Here is a 15,782-nt window from a genome sequence, read left to right on the forward strand (position 1 = left end):
TATCTATTTATCCTTAATTATTTGAATTAAAAGAATATGTCTAGACTGCTCAAATTTGATTAATACATAAATCTGTAAGTTCATCGCTTATTTCAAAGTGATTTATTTTTTTAAATTAATATTCTGATGTCAAATTTTCAAATATTTCATTTTCTGTTTATGACCAATAGCCTAAGGTCATTTTAAATATTTAAAAGTATTCGTTATAATGTTTGATTATTGGAATTTGTATAATTTTGAGTTAGATGTGCGAAGGTAAATTTTTATAGTTCACAAATTCGGTTCTAAGTAAAATGCAGTAAGTAAATATGAAACTGTATTCCTTTGTTTTATTTGTGTGCCCTTTTAGTTATGATGAAGAAAATAAAGAGATGATTCAGCAATGATATTTAATACATATATTTGTATAGCTATAGTAGGCATTGCCAGTTGCTATACGTGGCCTCGTGTCTTCAATTGGAAGCGGCTGAAGAGCATGCTCGTAGCGAGAAACGGCTTTTAATCATATAATAATACATACGGGGAAAATTACACAGATCGAGTTAGCCTCGAAGTAAGTTCGAAACTTGTGTTACGAGATAACTAACTCAACGATACTATATTTTATAATAAACTAGCGACCCGCCCCGGCTTCGCACGGGTGCAAAATTATAAATGTTATTATACATAAAAACCTTCCTCTTGAATCACTTTACCTGTTACAAAAAACCGCATGAAAATCCGTTGCGTAATTTTAAAGATTTAAGCATACAGACAAACAGACTAAAATAGCGACTTTGTTTTGTACTATGTAGTGATACTTATTTAGATAAACATCCAAGACCCAGGCCAATCAGAGAAAGTTCGTTTCTCATCATGCCCTGGCTGGAATTCGAACCCGGGACCTCCGGTGACACAGACAAGCCAAAGCAGAGGGAGAAGCTTTTCGTACACATGCTATATTATTCAGCAATGACATTCAATACATAGGTATAATGTGCTATAGTATTGCCAATTGCTAATCGTGGTCTTTGTCTTTTTAAGATTTTGCCCTGTCCACACCGTAAGGGATAGAGACGTGAGTACATGTATGTCCGTTACGATGCTTATGATTGTCTTGTGTAATTTTTGCGGACTATATCTGGTCTCGCGGAAGGATATGGACAAGGAGTACCTCTGGTCCGTAACTCGAGCTCTCGTCCAGCGCCGGTATCTTCCACGATCCAATAGGTAGTTTTTGGGAAACACAAATCACTGCACTTCACAGACCAACCCCGGGGTGCGTAGTTAATAAAGTTTTAGCGTCTTTGATGAATTTTGAGAATATTCACAACCGATGCAGAGAGCGAAGCAGTTGCGCGAGGAGAGACGAATGGCGCGCTTTTTTGTTTTTAAATTATTTTGACATTTGGGAAAGGAGTGAGAGTGGGACAGGAATAGGATTGAGTGCGTGCGTGAAAGAGTGCGTGTATGTAGTGTTGCGTTTATAAAAAATATATTAAAAAATAAATAATTGGCGAAGACAATATCTTAGCTGCCTAAGCACTATCCTCAACTGCTTAAGCTCTGATCAGCGCTCGTCCTATCGGCCACTTTTTTATTTCGAATATTAAATGCATTATTATAAGTTTGGAAATACTCCTTTCTCGCTCGAAAAATTGATCACCCGCGTCAGATTGCGGGTGTAAATCGGGTCGCGGATTCGGCAACTCAAATTCAAACGTTTGTTTGCCAACTATCTACTTATACATTCAGTCAGAAAAGTATCGGGAATGGATTATTTATTTATGGTTCCAAATTCAAATTTTTGTTTTTTTTGTTGTTGTTAGATTGGCACAACTGTTTTCCATTTTGGCGCGGAGTTTGAGTTGCATCTGTTGTTTACATTAAATACAGTGCTATTTTTAGTTATATCATATCTAGTGTGTATTGCTAATTTCATAATGGATAAAAACATCGAACAAAGAGTTTGTCTTAAATTTTGCATTGCCAATGGAATATCGTGTTCGGAGTCACTGAAAATGTTACAGAAGGCTTACGGTGAATCGACTTTATCAAAAACTCGTGCTTATGAGTGGTACAAAGCGTTCAAAAGCGGTCGAGATGTGATGGAAGATTTGCCTCGCTCTGGTAGGCCATCAACGTCTGCAACTGAAGTTAACATCGCAAAAGTGAAGGAAATAGTGACTGAAAATCCTCATTCAACTTTGAGAGAGATAGCCACCGAACTTTCTGTATCTCACGAGTCGATCCGTACCATTTTAACTAATAATTTGGGTATGAAACATGTTACCGCTCGGCTAGTCCCAAAAGACCTGAATTTTTTTCAAAAACTCAATCGCATGAGAGTCGCTGAGGACATGCTAGAACGAGTCAATTCCGACCCAACATTCATGAAACGCATTGTTACTGGTGATGAGACGTGGGTTTACGAGTTTGACATGCAAACTAGTCAACAAGCTTCGGAGTGGCGCCTTCCAACTGAACCGAAACCGAAAAAACCACGCCAAAGTCGTTCAAAAGTCAAAGTCATGTTGACTGTTTTCTTTGACTATCGCGGTGTTGTGCACTCGGAATTCTTGCCGGAAGGTCAAACGGTAAATAAGGAATATTATTTGAGTGTTATGCGGCGTTTAAGAGAGCAAATCCGACGAAAAAGGCCAGATTTGTGGAAAGAAAATTCTTGGATTTTGCACCATGATAATGCACCTTCGCACAAGGCCATCATTGTGAACGAATTTTTAACCAAACACTCAACAAATACCATCGAGCAACCACCATATTCACCAGATATGGCTCCAGCCGACTTTTTTCTTTTTCCTAAACTCAAATTACCACTTCGTGACACCCGTTTTCAATCGGTAGAAGACATAAAAGAGAATTCGCGGCGAGAACTGACCTCAATTCCGGAAACAGCGTTTAAAAAATGTTTTGATGATTGGATTATTCGTTGGCGTAAGTGTATCGTTTCTAAAGGAGCATATTTTGAAGGTGATAAAATAAATTTGGATGAATAACAAACAGTTTGTGTATTATTGATCTTTTCCTGCTACTTTCTTGACAGAGTAGTATATATATCTACTTATATATAAAAGCGAAAAACACTGACTTAGGAATCACGAAATCTCCAAATCTACTGAGCCAATAAAGATGAAATTTGGCAGAAAGGTAGACTTTAATTAGGAGGGATCCACTAAGAAAGGATTTTTGGAAATTCTATTCCTAAGGGGGTGAAATAGGGGTTGCAAGTTTGTATGAAACTTTGTAATTTTTAGTATTGGACACCAGAAAATTGTGATTTAAATTTACGGTTAGATTAAAATAATAATTCATTACTTACATTTTGTAAATTGCATTTCTAATGGGGTGAAATAGGGATTGCAAGTTTGTATGAAACTTCGTCATTTTTAATATTGGACGTATGAAAATTAAGATTAAAATTTACGGTTAGATTAAAATAATAATTCATTAATTAAATTTTGAAAATTGCATTTCTATAGGGTTGAAATAGGGGTGATAAGTTTGTATGAAACTTTGTCATTTTTAATGTTGGACACATGAAATTAAATCCCTACATAAAACATAATTGAGGCAACAATTTTCACTGGTGTATATGCAGGAGAAACAGTTTTTATTCCACGGATCCCATTAATGCCATCGGATTACCAAATTCCATTTAAGCGTGTTCAATTTCCAGTCAAGCTGTGCTACGCCATGACTATAAATAAGGCACAGGGGCAAACATTAAAAGTGGCTGGCATAGATTTGAGGAACGATTGCTTCTCCCACGCTCAGTTGTATGTAGCCTGTTCCAGAGGGAGTGATTGCGACAGTTTATATATACTACAATCAGAGAGTAAGACTAGAAATGTGGTATACAGGGTGACATTTAAAACAACTGCATCCTTTTAAACATAGACTATACCCATGCTTCTGAGCTGTTTGAGCCTATTTTTATTTAAATTAAACGTCAGCATTTTCACATTTAAAAAACCCGCAAAAACTACGTCACACGCTTTATTAAAGACCAATAACTACAAAAAGAAATTAAAACTAAATGAATGTCTGAAAAATATATTATTTTTCTAGTATCAAGATCAAGTAAAGTACAGAGTTGTCGAGATCGCTCAGCTGAATGAATTGTGTCGTTGACCTCTGAATCTTACGCGTCGCTTTTCCGCCGGCCAGGGTGATATGACGTATTTAGGATCGTGGATTTTGATACTTTAATTTTTTTTCGTACTCTCTGAAATATGAACCGATATTTTTCTTTTAACGTCTTTAAAAATCCTTTAGATGAGTACACTAAACAGTTAAATTTATGCAGTTGAATTAAAAGTCACCCTGTATAAAGAGGTTTTTTCAAAAATAATCCTTACACCCATCATCACTCATTCAAATCCAAACTTATTTTGAATGTAGTATTCGTCCTTCTTCATCTAATACATAAAAATAAATATTTTAAAGGGACGTCTTTGTAGAAAAAGCAGCAGTAAAGTAAAAGTTGCGCTGCTTCTTCACCTGTGCTTTGGAAGGAGGCAGTAAACTTAATTATGAATAACTTTTTGACATCAATAACAGATGTATTACATCCGATATTGAGAATAAATAATTTGTTAATTATAAAAATGAGTAAAACTAAAATAGTATAATTTGTGTAGTCTACGTGTGCGAAGACGCGGGTAAAAGCTAGTTTTATATCTAAGATAGATACCTTAAATGTATGAAATAAAATTATCCCATTGGGGCGAAGCCCCGGGACGCAGCAAGTTACAAATATAACCATAAATGACTATACTAAAAATTTCTTTCACTGATTCATCCCTCCTTAGGTAATGGCACATAAAAATTGTTACCTGTAAACTAATGATATTTATTAATGAATAGTGACCCATCTTAACAATTGAAAATTACCATTCCAAGACCCTCATTCACAAATTGTTATCAATAAACTAATTGCTCATAGATATTATTATAGTTAGACTTTTAAATATTTTCCTATAAATAACAAATAATAATATAACCATAAATGACTACAATAAAAAAATTTTTCACTGATTCATCCCTCCTTAGGTAATGGCATATAAAAATTGTTACCTGTAAACTAATGATATTTATTAATGAATAGTGACCCGTCTTAACAATTGAAAATGACCATTCCAAGACCAAATTGTTATCTATAAACTTATTGCTCATCGATAATATTGTTACACTTTTAAATATTTTCCTATAAAATGGGGCGACGTTTCGTTTTTACGTTTAGTGCGAATTATTTTGTGACACTGGAAGGTTCACTGCTCGACGCTTTTCGGACATTGTGGTTAGTTTAGTTTTTTTATATATTACTATTTCATTTTAAATATAGAATAATGTGACGGTGCTGCATGTTTACGAATTGTGCTTTAAATTTATTTATTGTGGATTTTTTTAGTATAAAGTTAGTTATTTTTCAATTATTACGATTTAAAATATAGAATTAGGTGTCTTATTTTTTTTACTACGATTTATGTTAAAGTCGAAGGAAATTAAATTCTTGTTAGGTAAAGTCAGTTTCTAGATAGTTGTTAATTTTATTATTTTGTGCTATATAACTAGCTAACTAAACACAAGCTAACTTTAAACAAATACCAGATTCGATCCTAAAGAAATTATATTTTTATAATTTATATCACTTCTGTATTAGTATTTATTGTACATATTCATTTCGTATGTTTCGGCGGAATTTATATCTATACTTTATTTCTAACAAACATCTATCCAAGACTTAGGGTGACTCGTAATCGATTCAGTAGTTATTGCGTGAAAGAGTAACAAACATCCATACTGACATCCTGACTGATATACTCACAAAGTTTCGCATTTATAATATTAAAAGAATTTAAAAAAAAGTGATAATAAAATATTAAATACGATATTCTCCTTAATTACAGATACGTGGTGCACCGGCGAAGGTAACAATCACGTCGCACGTACAACGCGAACCTGACAGTGCCTGAATAAGTGTTGAAAAATATAAAAAATAAAAATATATTTTTTTTTACTCGTACACGCGTAAACATATAATTGTGACAGTATGAAGATCCCAGAGACATTGGCAAACGTTGGTGCTTACTATGGAAACGAGGAGAATGGACAGTGGCAGGTATGTTGATCTATCTACATATAATCACGTCTATATCCCTTGCGGGTCAGACAGAGCCAACAGTCTTAAAAGACTGATAGGCCACAGCTCAGCTATTTGGCTTAATGATAGAATTGTGACTCAAATAGTGACAGGTTGCTAGCCCGTCGCCTAAAAAATATAATCTCAAGTTTGTAAGTCTATCCCTTAGTCGCCTTTAACGACATCCATGGGAAAGAGATGGAGTGGTGTTATTCTTTTTTGTATTGGTGCCGGGTACCACACGGCACTATCTATAATATTAAAAAGCTGAAGAGTTTGTTTGTTAAACTACCGGTTCGAATTGAAAAATTATTTTTGCGTTGAATAGACCATTTATCGAGGAAGGCTTTATATAACATCACGCTGCAACTATAGGGAGCGTAGAAATAATGGAATGAGTGAATAAAAAACCGGGAAAATTATTCATCCTTGAGGTCTCCCATGTACCTATGCAGAGATCGTGGCAAGTGGAAAGAGGTAGTCTCTGCCTACCCCTCCGGGAAAGAGGCGTGATTTTATATATGTATGTATGTATGTATAAATACAAATAATACAATAATATACATGTTTTTCAGCAGCCCAACGGCGTTATGACGGATTGCGGCGTGGGCGGCGGCGTGGTGGGCGCCGGCGACGCGGGCGTTCAGCGGCCGCCTCTCTACCCCGCACTTGTGCCGAGGTCGCCTATACCCGGTAAGTGTCAACTTCTTATTCTAATTCTAGATATTCATTCATTATTACGGGACATTTCAAAGTGAAATTCTTCTGGCTTTCCCCGAGCTGTGCCTTTGATCCTGGATTGGGTGAGTCAGGTTTTAGACGTAGAGACTCCCGTCTGACCTCCGCAACCTTTGCAGGGGAACCTAACCCGTATTGGATACATGTTTATTTATACATACAGTTGACTGAATGTGCAGGTTTTCTCACGATGATCTCCCTCGCCGTAAGACATTTCAACATCACTTAATAATTGTTATATTTTTTTATTTCAAAAATTGGTTGACGTCAAATAAATTACTTAAAACGACAGTTTGCTGCCGCTTCCAAAGTGCCAGTCAGTGTACAAGAAGCATTAACAAACTGCACTGCAGCATTTTCTTCAATAACGTCGTCTTCACAAATATTCGAACTTGAATAGAAATGTGGACGAGATAAATGTATTACGAATACATTGTTGTGATTAATTGATTTATACGAAATTTGAAAAATTAAAAATATAATTTAAAATGGAATGTTAACTAGGTCGATGTACAGAGTGTACTGAATTTTGATTAAGATTCAAAGCAAACTATTCATCTTTACAAGGTTCCTGCGCCAAGCTCAAGCCAGATATTTGTATAAAATTTAGTATCTATATATACATACCTTGTTCCCCTCAGGGGTACTCGTACCTACACATGACTACGGATTTCTACTCGCAACACACTCTGGTCGCTTTTCACAATTTTTTTTTGTATACTCTCCTCTCATCTTCCCTTTTCAAGATATTCTCAATATCTATCTATATTTAATACCTTATCTACTTTTAATTAATGAATCGATTGAACAGCCAAGGTGACGCAACACATACTTGTCAAATAACTTTGTCAATGTTGAACCAATCGTGTTATATGGCATCAAATTTCTCACCATGACGTCATAAATTCCTATATGAATGTTTACATTAAATTTTTCCTGTATATATCCAGGCTACGTCATGGCCGGCGCGTATTACCCCCCGGCGCCCTACGCGGCGCCGGCGACGCCCGACGACTTCGCCGACTACATGTGGATGGAGAACGAGGAGGAGTTTGACAAACAGGTGTGTATAGTTTGTTCATTACAAATTGCTGGTTTTTGTTGTTGACAGGTTGGTTGACGTTAAAGGTCCCGCGGATGTCGTAAAAGGCGACTAAGGGATAGGCTTATGAACGTGGGATTGTCCATCTGGGCGTTCGTTTGGGGCCATCACCCAAAAAGAGAATCCCAAATTATATAAGCCTATTGCTTATTCATGAAAAAAAATGAGTGGTCCTATTTCTTTTTCTATTTGTGCCGGGATCTACACGGCACGGTTTTATATAATATTAGGTTAATATTTATACGGAATTGACCTCATACGGCAATAATTTCAGGTGATACAACAGTTGGAGGAGGAGGCGTTGATGGAGCAGTGTATAGAGGCGATGTTGGAGGACGAGCAGAGGGAGAGGCGCAGGCCGAACGGGCACCATCAGTATCCCACGTGAGTGTCAAATTGTATATCACGGTAGAACCACACGGCTCAATGTGTGTAGTTTGTCCCGCCAAAAAAAAAAGAACTTCAGTGCTACACTGCAGATAAACTGCAGAACTACATACATACATATAATCACGTCTATATCTATTGCGGGGTAGACAGAGCCAACAGTCTTGAAAAGACTGATGGGCCACGTTCAGCTGTTTGGCTTTATGGTGGCATTAAGATTTAAATAGTGACAGGTCGCTAGCCAATCGCCTCGCCTCGAAGAAGAATTCCAAGTTTATAAGCCTACACCTTAGTCGCCTTTTACGACTTCTATGGGAAAGAGATGGAGTGGTCATATTCTTTTTTGGATTTGGTGCCGGGAATCACACGGCACATATACAACATGTGAAACCAAAAGTCATGACAATTATCAACTGACGTTGGAAGTGTCCCATAATAATGAATAAATAAAATGTACAACATTGAAGTATGCAGAGATCGTGGCGAGTGGAAAGAAGGTAGTCTCTGCCTACCCCTCCGGGAAAGAGGCGTGATTTTATGTATACATATGCATGTATATTGACAAAAGTTATTTGGACAAGTTTGTGTTGCGTCACCTTGGCTGTTCAACCGATTCATTAATTTAATGTATTTATGTATAACATCCTGAATATCCTGAATATGATTGCAGGCAGGCTAGACTGCCTATATGTCAACCATTCTTGCGCCATTTCGGGGGGAGTGGTGCAAGAATGGCCACTTTAGAAATCATGCTGTCCCTAGGTACTAACATAGTTTGTAAGCATTACTAATACAAATGAGTCCTTGTTACTTATATAAATAAAATTCATTCATTCATTCGTTCATTCATTCATTATTATCCGCGACAGAACCAGCAACGGCGCCCCGTCGCTGTCCCTCGCGGAGACCGTGTCCCGCTCCCGCCTCAACCCGCTCGCTGCTGAGTTTGTTCGCTCCCGCCTCAACCCGCTCGCCGCCGAGTTCGTGCCCACCGCCGCCGTCACCAGGACTGTTACAGGTAATTTATTGTACATTACATATGTTACATAGTGCCGTGTGGTTCCCGGCACCAATACAAAAAAGAATATGTCACACACTCCGTCTCTTTCCCATGGATGTCGTAAAAGGCGCGACTGAGGGATAGGGCTTACAAGCTTGGGATTCTTTTTTTTTAGGCGATGGGCTAGCAACCTGTCACTGTTTGAATCTCAATTTTATCATTAAGCCAAATAGCTGAACGTGGCCGTTCAGTCTTTTCAAGACTGTTGGCTCTGTCTACCCCGCAAGGAATATAGACGTGAACATAATAAAATGACGTGAATAAAATGAAACCACGTATTCAACTCGGGAACTGAAGAGAGAGAGAGAGAGATTTTATTCAGTTTTGCACACTTATTACAGATTATTAATTGAAGGCAGGCAAAAGAAAATAGCTTGCATACAGCCATATAGATAGACACATGACTACGGATTTCTACTTGCAACACACTCTGGTCGCTTTTCACAATTTTTTTTTGTATACTCTGCTCTCATCTCCCCTTTTCAAGATATTCTCAATATCTATCTATATTTAATGCCTTATCTACTTTTAATTAATGAATCGATTGAACAGCCAAGGTGACGCAACACATACTTGTCAAATAACTTTGTCAATGTTGAACCAATCGTGTTATATGTCATCAAATTTCTCACCATGACGTCATAAATTCTTATATGAATGTTTACATTAAATTTTTCCTGTATATATCCAGGCTACGTCATGGCCGGCGCGTATTACCCCCCGGCGCCCTACGCGGCGCCGGCAACGCCCGACGACTTCGCCGACTACATGTGGATAGAGAACGAGGAGGAGTTTGACAATCAGGTGTGTATAGTTTGTTCATTACAAATTGCTGGTTTTTTGTTGTTGACAGGTTGGTTGACGTTAAAGGTCCCGCGGATGTCGTAAAAGGCGACTAAGGGATAGGCTTATGAACGTGGGATTGTCCGTCTGGGCGTTCGTTTGGGGCCATCACCCAAAAAGAGGATCCCAAATTATATAAGCCTATCGCTTATTCATGAAAAAAAATGAGTGGTCCTATTTCTTTTTCTATTTGTGCCGGGATCTACACGGCACGGTTTAATATAATATTAGGTGAATATTTATACGGAATTGACCTCACACGGCAATAATTTCAGGTGATACAACAGTTGGAGGAGGAGGCGTTGATGGAGCAGTGTATAGAGGCGATGTTGGAGGACGAGCAGAGGGAGAGGCGCAGGCCGAACGGGCACCATCAGTATCCCACGTGAGTGTCAAATTGTATAGCACGGTAGAACCACACGGCTCAATGTGTGTAGTTTGTCCCGCCAAAAAAAAAAGAACTTCAGTGCTACACTGCAGATAAACTGCAGAACTACATACATACATATAATCACGTCTATATCTATTGCGGGGTAGACAGAGCCAACAGTCTTGAAAAGACTGATGGGCCACGTTCAGCTGTTTGGCTTTATGGTGGAATTGAGATTTAAATAGTGACAGGTCGCTAGCCAATCGCCTCGCCTCGAAGAAGAATTCCAAGTTTATAAGCCTACACCTTAGTCGCCTTTTACGACTTCTATGGGAAAGAGATGGAGTGGTCATATTCTTTTTTGTATTTGGTGCCGGGAATCACACGGCACATAAACAACATGTGAAACCAAAAGTCATGACAATTATCAACTGACGTTGGAAGTGTCCCATAATAATGAATAAATAAAATATATAACATTGAAGTATGCAGAGATCGTGGCGAGTGAAAAGAGGTAGTCTCCACTTACACCTCTGGGAAAAAGGCGTGATTTTATGTATGTTATGTATGTATATTGACAAAAGTTATTTGGACAAGTTTGTGTTGCGTCACCTTGGCTGTTCAACCGATTCATTAATTTAATGTATGTATATATAACATTATTATCCGCGACAGAACCAACAACGGTGCTTCATCGCTGTCCCTCGAGGAGACCGTGGCCCGCTCTCGCCTCAACCCGCTCGCCGCCGAGTTTGTTCCCACGGCCGCCGTCACTAGGACTGTTACAGGTAATTTTAACTGTACATTACATACCAGGCCTGTTACAGGTAATTGACTGTACATTACATACCAGGCCTGTTACAGGTAATACTGTACATTACATACCAGGCCTGTTACAGGTAATTGACTGTACATTACATACCAGGCCTGTTACAGGTAATTGACTGTACGTTACATACCAGGCCTGTAACAGGTAATACTGTACGTTACATACCAGGCCTGTTACAGGTAATACTGTACATTACATACCAGGCCTGTTACAGGTAATTCACTATACATAACATATGATCGTGTTTATATTCCCTTGCTGCGGGGTAGACGGAGTTAACAGTCTCGAAAAGATTGGTAGGCCATGTAAATACACTGCAGCATTTATCCGTGGGCAAGCATCACAATTTTTACTTGTGGCGTTCATATACTTGAAATATTTGGAACTTTGTCTAATTGTCCTGGGTTTTGGTCGTTATATATACATATATATAAGTATATATTATAAAATATAGTATCGTTAGTTAGTATCTCGTAACACAAGTCTCGAACTTACTTCGAGGCTAACTCGATCTGTGTAATTTGCCCCGTATATATTTTTAAATCGGGAACGGAAGAGAGAAAGATTTTATTCAGTTTTGCACACTTATTACAGATTATTAATTGAAAACAAAAGAAAGTAGCTCACATACAGCCAAATAGATAGGTATTGAGGGCGCTGCTGGTGCAATATTTTTTGAGTAAATTATAACAATATATTTTTTTGTATTACAGAAGAGAAACGAGACACGCCGGAGACTCCGAGCGCGGAGCCCCAGCAGTCGGAGCAGGAGGAACAGAAACCCGAGGAGACTGAACAGCTCACAGACACACATACAGAACCGCAGATAGGTGAGTTGATATATACACAAGCTGAATTATCTACAGGGTGACATTTAAAACAACTGCATCCTTTTAAACATAGACTATACCCATGCTTCTGAGCTGTTTGAGCCTATTTTTATTTTTATTAAAAGTCATCATTTTCACATTTAAAAAACCCTCAAAAACTACGTCACACACTTTATTAAAAACCAATACTACAAAAAGAAATTAAAACTAAACATGTAAATAAATGTCTGAAAAATAAATTATCTTTCTAGTATCAAGATCAAGTAAAGTACAGAGTTGTCGAGATCGCTCAGCTGAATGAATTGTGTCGTTGACCTCTGAATCTTACGCGTCGCTTTTCCGGCCGTCATATGGGGTGATATGACGTATTTAGGATCGTGGATTTTGATACTTATATTTTTAAATATCCTTTAGATGAGTACACTTAACAGTTAAATTTATGCAGTTGAATTAAAAGTCATCCTGTATACTAATATTGTAAAGCTGAAGAGTTTGTTTGTTTGTTTGTTTGAACGCGCTAATCTCAAGAATTACTGGTTCGAATTGAAAAATTATTTTTGTGTTGAATAGACTATCTATAGAGGAAAGTTTTAGGCTATATAACATCACGCTGCAACTATAAGGTGCGAAGAAATAATGGAAAATGGGGGGAAAAACACGGGGAAAATTATTCATAATTGAGGGCTTCAATGATGCCCAAAATAAGTAGTAGTCCACGCGGACGAAGTCGCGGGCACAGATAGTTACTATATACTATATATATATATATATATATACTAGCTGTCCCGGCAAACGTTGTTTTGCCATATTAATAATTTTATAAGTAATGTCTAGTTAAAAAAAATGTTAAGGGTGGACAACACTTAACACTTAGGGGTATGAGAAATAGATGTTAGCCGATTCTTAGACCTACTGAATATGCATGCAAAATTTGGTTAAAATCGGTAAAGCCGTTTCGGAGGAGTACGGAGACAAACATTGTGACACGAGAATTTTATATATATGTATATATATATAATTTCAGAACCCACGCCGCCCCCCACGGACCCGCCGGAAGTGTCCGCGGCGGACGTTCAGACAGACGACAAGCGGAAAGACAAACACAACAAGAGATCCGAGCCGAAGAGAGCGGTCAGAGACAACAAGGCTAAAGGGAAGGCCGCGCAAGTTAAAGAGGCGACTAAGGTCGGGAAGAGGGAGGAGAGGCGAGAGGGGAGGGTGGGCAACAGCGGAGACGACAGCGATGGGGATGGTCAGGTGAGATGTGCAGACATACATACACACAAACTTAATATACAGGGTGACATTTAAAACAACTGCATCCTTTTAAACATAGACTATACCCATGCTTCTGAACTGTTTAAGCCTATTTTTATTCAAAATAAACGTCATCATTTTTTCATTTAAAAACCCTCGAAAACTACGTCACACGCTTTATTAAAGATCAATAATACTACAAAAAGAAATTAAAACTAAACATCTAAATAAATGTCTGAAAAATAAATTATTTTTCTAGTATCAAGATCAAGTAAAGTACAGAGTTGTCGAGATCGTTCAGCTGAATGAATTGTGTCGTTGACGTCTGAATCTTACGCGTCTCTTTTCCGCCGGCCGGGGTGATATGACGTATTTAGGATCGTGGATTTTGATACTTTAATTTTTTTTTTTGTACTTGCTGAAATATGAACCGATATTTTTCTTTTAACGTTTTTAAATATCCTTTAGATGAGTACACTTAACAGTTAAATTTATGCAGTTCAATTAAAAGTCACCCTGTATAGAAGATGGGAGTGAATGACCGACTGATATATCACTGCGCAACACAAACAGCTTTGGAGAGTTGAAATTTGGCGTGTAGATCCTTTAGGGTGCACTAAGAGGGCTTTCCCAAAACTCCCGCGGGAACGGGAATTATTGTTTCACGCGGGCGGAGCCGCGGGCGTCGTATAAGCCGACTAAGGGATAGCCTTATAAACTTGGAATTCTTCTTGTAGGCATTGGGCCAGCAACCTGTCACTATTTGAATCTCAACTCTAACAGCTGAACGTGACCTCTCAGTATTTTCAAGACTGTATACCCTGTCTACCTCGCAAGGGATATAAACGTGATTTAACATATGTATGTACTCATGTATGTAACTATTCATTTCATTCCAGCCCCAACCGGCCCCAGTGGAAGAGCAAACCGGCCCCAAACCCATAAACTACGCGGCGGCCGCCAAAGCGAACAAACCCAAAAAGCCCAGCACGCCGCCCGCCGCGGAGAAGACGTCGCCCGTCCCCACCGCTGGCACCAAAATTGACAAGAAGAAGGTCGACAAACCCGTGCAGAGGAAGAATTCGGCCAAGTGAGAGAGATGGAACGATTGTAAGTTTGTAAAAAGGATAGGGACGGAATGAGTGTCGGGTTTTTTTTTTCATCTGCCGATTGTTTTTGTGTTTCGAATTGTTTTTAAGGGAAGCTGTAGTTTTTTTTAGCGATGTAGGTTTGTATAATCGAATGATATAAACTGGATTCACAGATGATTTGTTGGATTTAAAATATTATCGCGTCTGTGTTCTAGACAGAGCCTGAAGATTTAAACTGTAGCTGTTTGAACAGTGAATTGTCATATATTTCAATTTTTTCGGTCGAACTGTGGTAATGTCGGAATAATTGTATAGGAAAAAGAAAGATATAAAAAGAAAGAGATAGGAAAAAGGATGAATGATTATCAAAATTTAAGATAAAATTACAATTGCAATTTTAATATAAAATTTTCCGTGAATGATAAATAAATGTCACTGATTGTATTTTGGAAAAAAAAGAATGAGAATAGAAAATTTGATAAGTAAGTAACGAAATGTAATGATTTAACTAAGGCCATGTCGACCACATTTTTTTTTTAAATACTTAGCGTGCAAATTCAACTAGCTTCGCGGCCACACCACACGTGATAATCTATAATATTATAAAGCTAACGAGTTTGTTTGTTTGTTTGAACGCGCTAATCTCAGGAACTACTGGTTCGAATTGAAAAATTATTTTTGCGTTGAATACACCATTTTTCGAGGAAGGCTTTAGGCTATTTACCATCACGCTATAACTATAAGGAGCAAAGAAATAATGGAAAATGTAAAAACAAACTATTCATCCTTGAAATTTCAAAACTTGAAAATTATTCATCCTTGAAGGCCTCAATGATGCCCAAAATAACTGTACCACGCGGACGAAGTCGCGGGCGTAGCTAGTAATAACATATTTGTTAAAAACAAATTAGTGAAACTGAAACAATCGGCAGTTAAAAAAAGTCAACAGTGAAAGAAAACGTGAGCGATCGAACGTCGACGCCTTGAAGCGGTTTTTTTTTTGGATAACCGTAGATCATATTTCTACGATGTCTTGTGTCGTTTGCGCATGTTTCCAATTGTGGAATTGCACATTTTATTTATAAATAATAACAATATTGTCACGTTTATAAATCGCTTTGTACGACGGCGCG

The 15,782-nt window shown here is 37.9% G+C and overlaps 2 protein-coding genes across 2 annotated transcripts; both read left to right on the forward strand.

Moving 5' to 3' along the window:
• The first annotated feature begins 6,027 nt into the window (after positions 1-6,027).
• LOC132903659 (uncharacterized) lies at positions 6,028-9,419 on the forward strand. Its single transcript, XM_060952425.1, has 5 exons — positions 6,028-6,121; positions 6,718-6,826; positions 7,825-7,943; positions 8,257-8,366; positions 9,239-9,419. Exons 1-5 carry the CDS (start codon positions 6,053-6,055, stop codon positions 9,417-9,419), a joined length of 588 nt encoding a protein of 195 aa, XP_060808408.1. The 5' UTR covers positions 6,028-6,052.
• A 709-nt stretch (positions 9,420-10,128) lies between these two features.
• LOC132903570 (uncharacterized) lies at positions 10,129-14,767 on the forward strand. The gene is made up of 6 exons (XM_060952152.1): positions 10,129-10,233; positions 10,548-10,657; positions 11,318-11,430; positions 12,185-12,301; positions 13,326-13,558; positions 14,458-14,767. The coding sequence occupies exons 1-6, from the start codon at positions 10,129-10,131 to the stop codon at positions 14,650-14,652; spliced, it is 873 nt and encodes a 290-aa protein (XP_060808135.1). The 3' UTR covers positions 14,653-14,767.
• The last annotated feature ends 1,015 nt before the right edge of the window (positions 14,768-15,782 follow it).

This window comes from Amyelois transitella, chromosome 28 (assembly GCF_032362555.1).
Source record: "Amyelois transitella isolate CPQ chromosome 28, ilAmyTran1.1, whole genome shotgun sequence".
Taxonomy (NCBI): Eukaryota; Metazoa; Arthropoda; class Insecta; order Lepidoptera; family Pyralidae; genus Amyelois; species Amyelois transitella.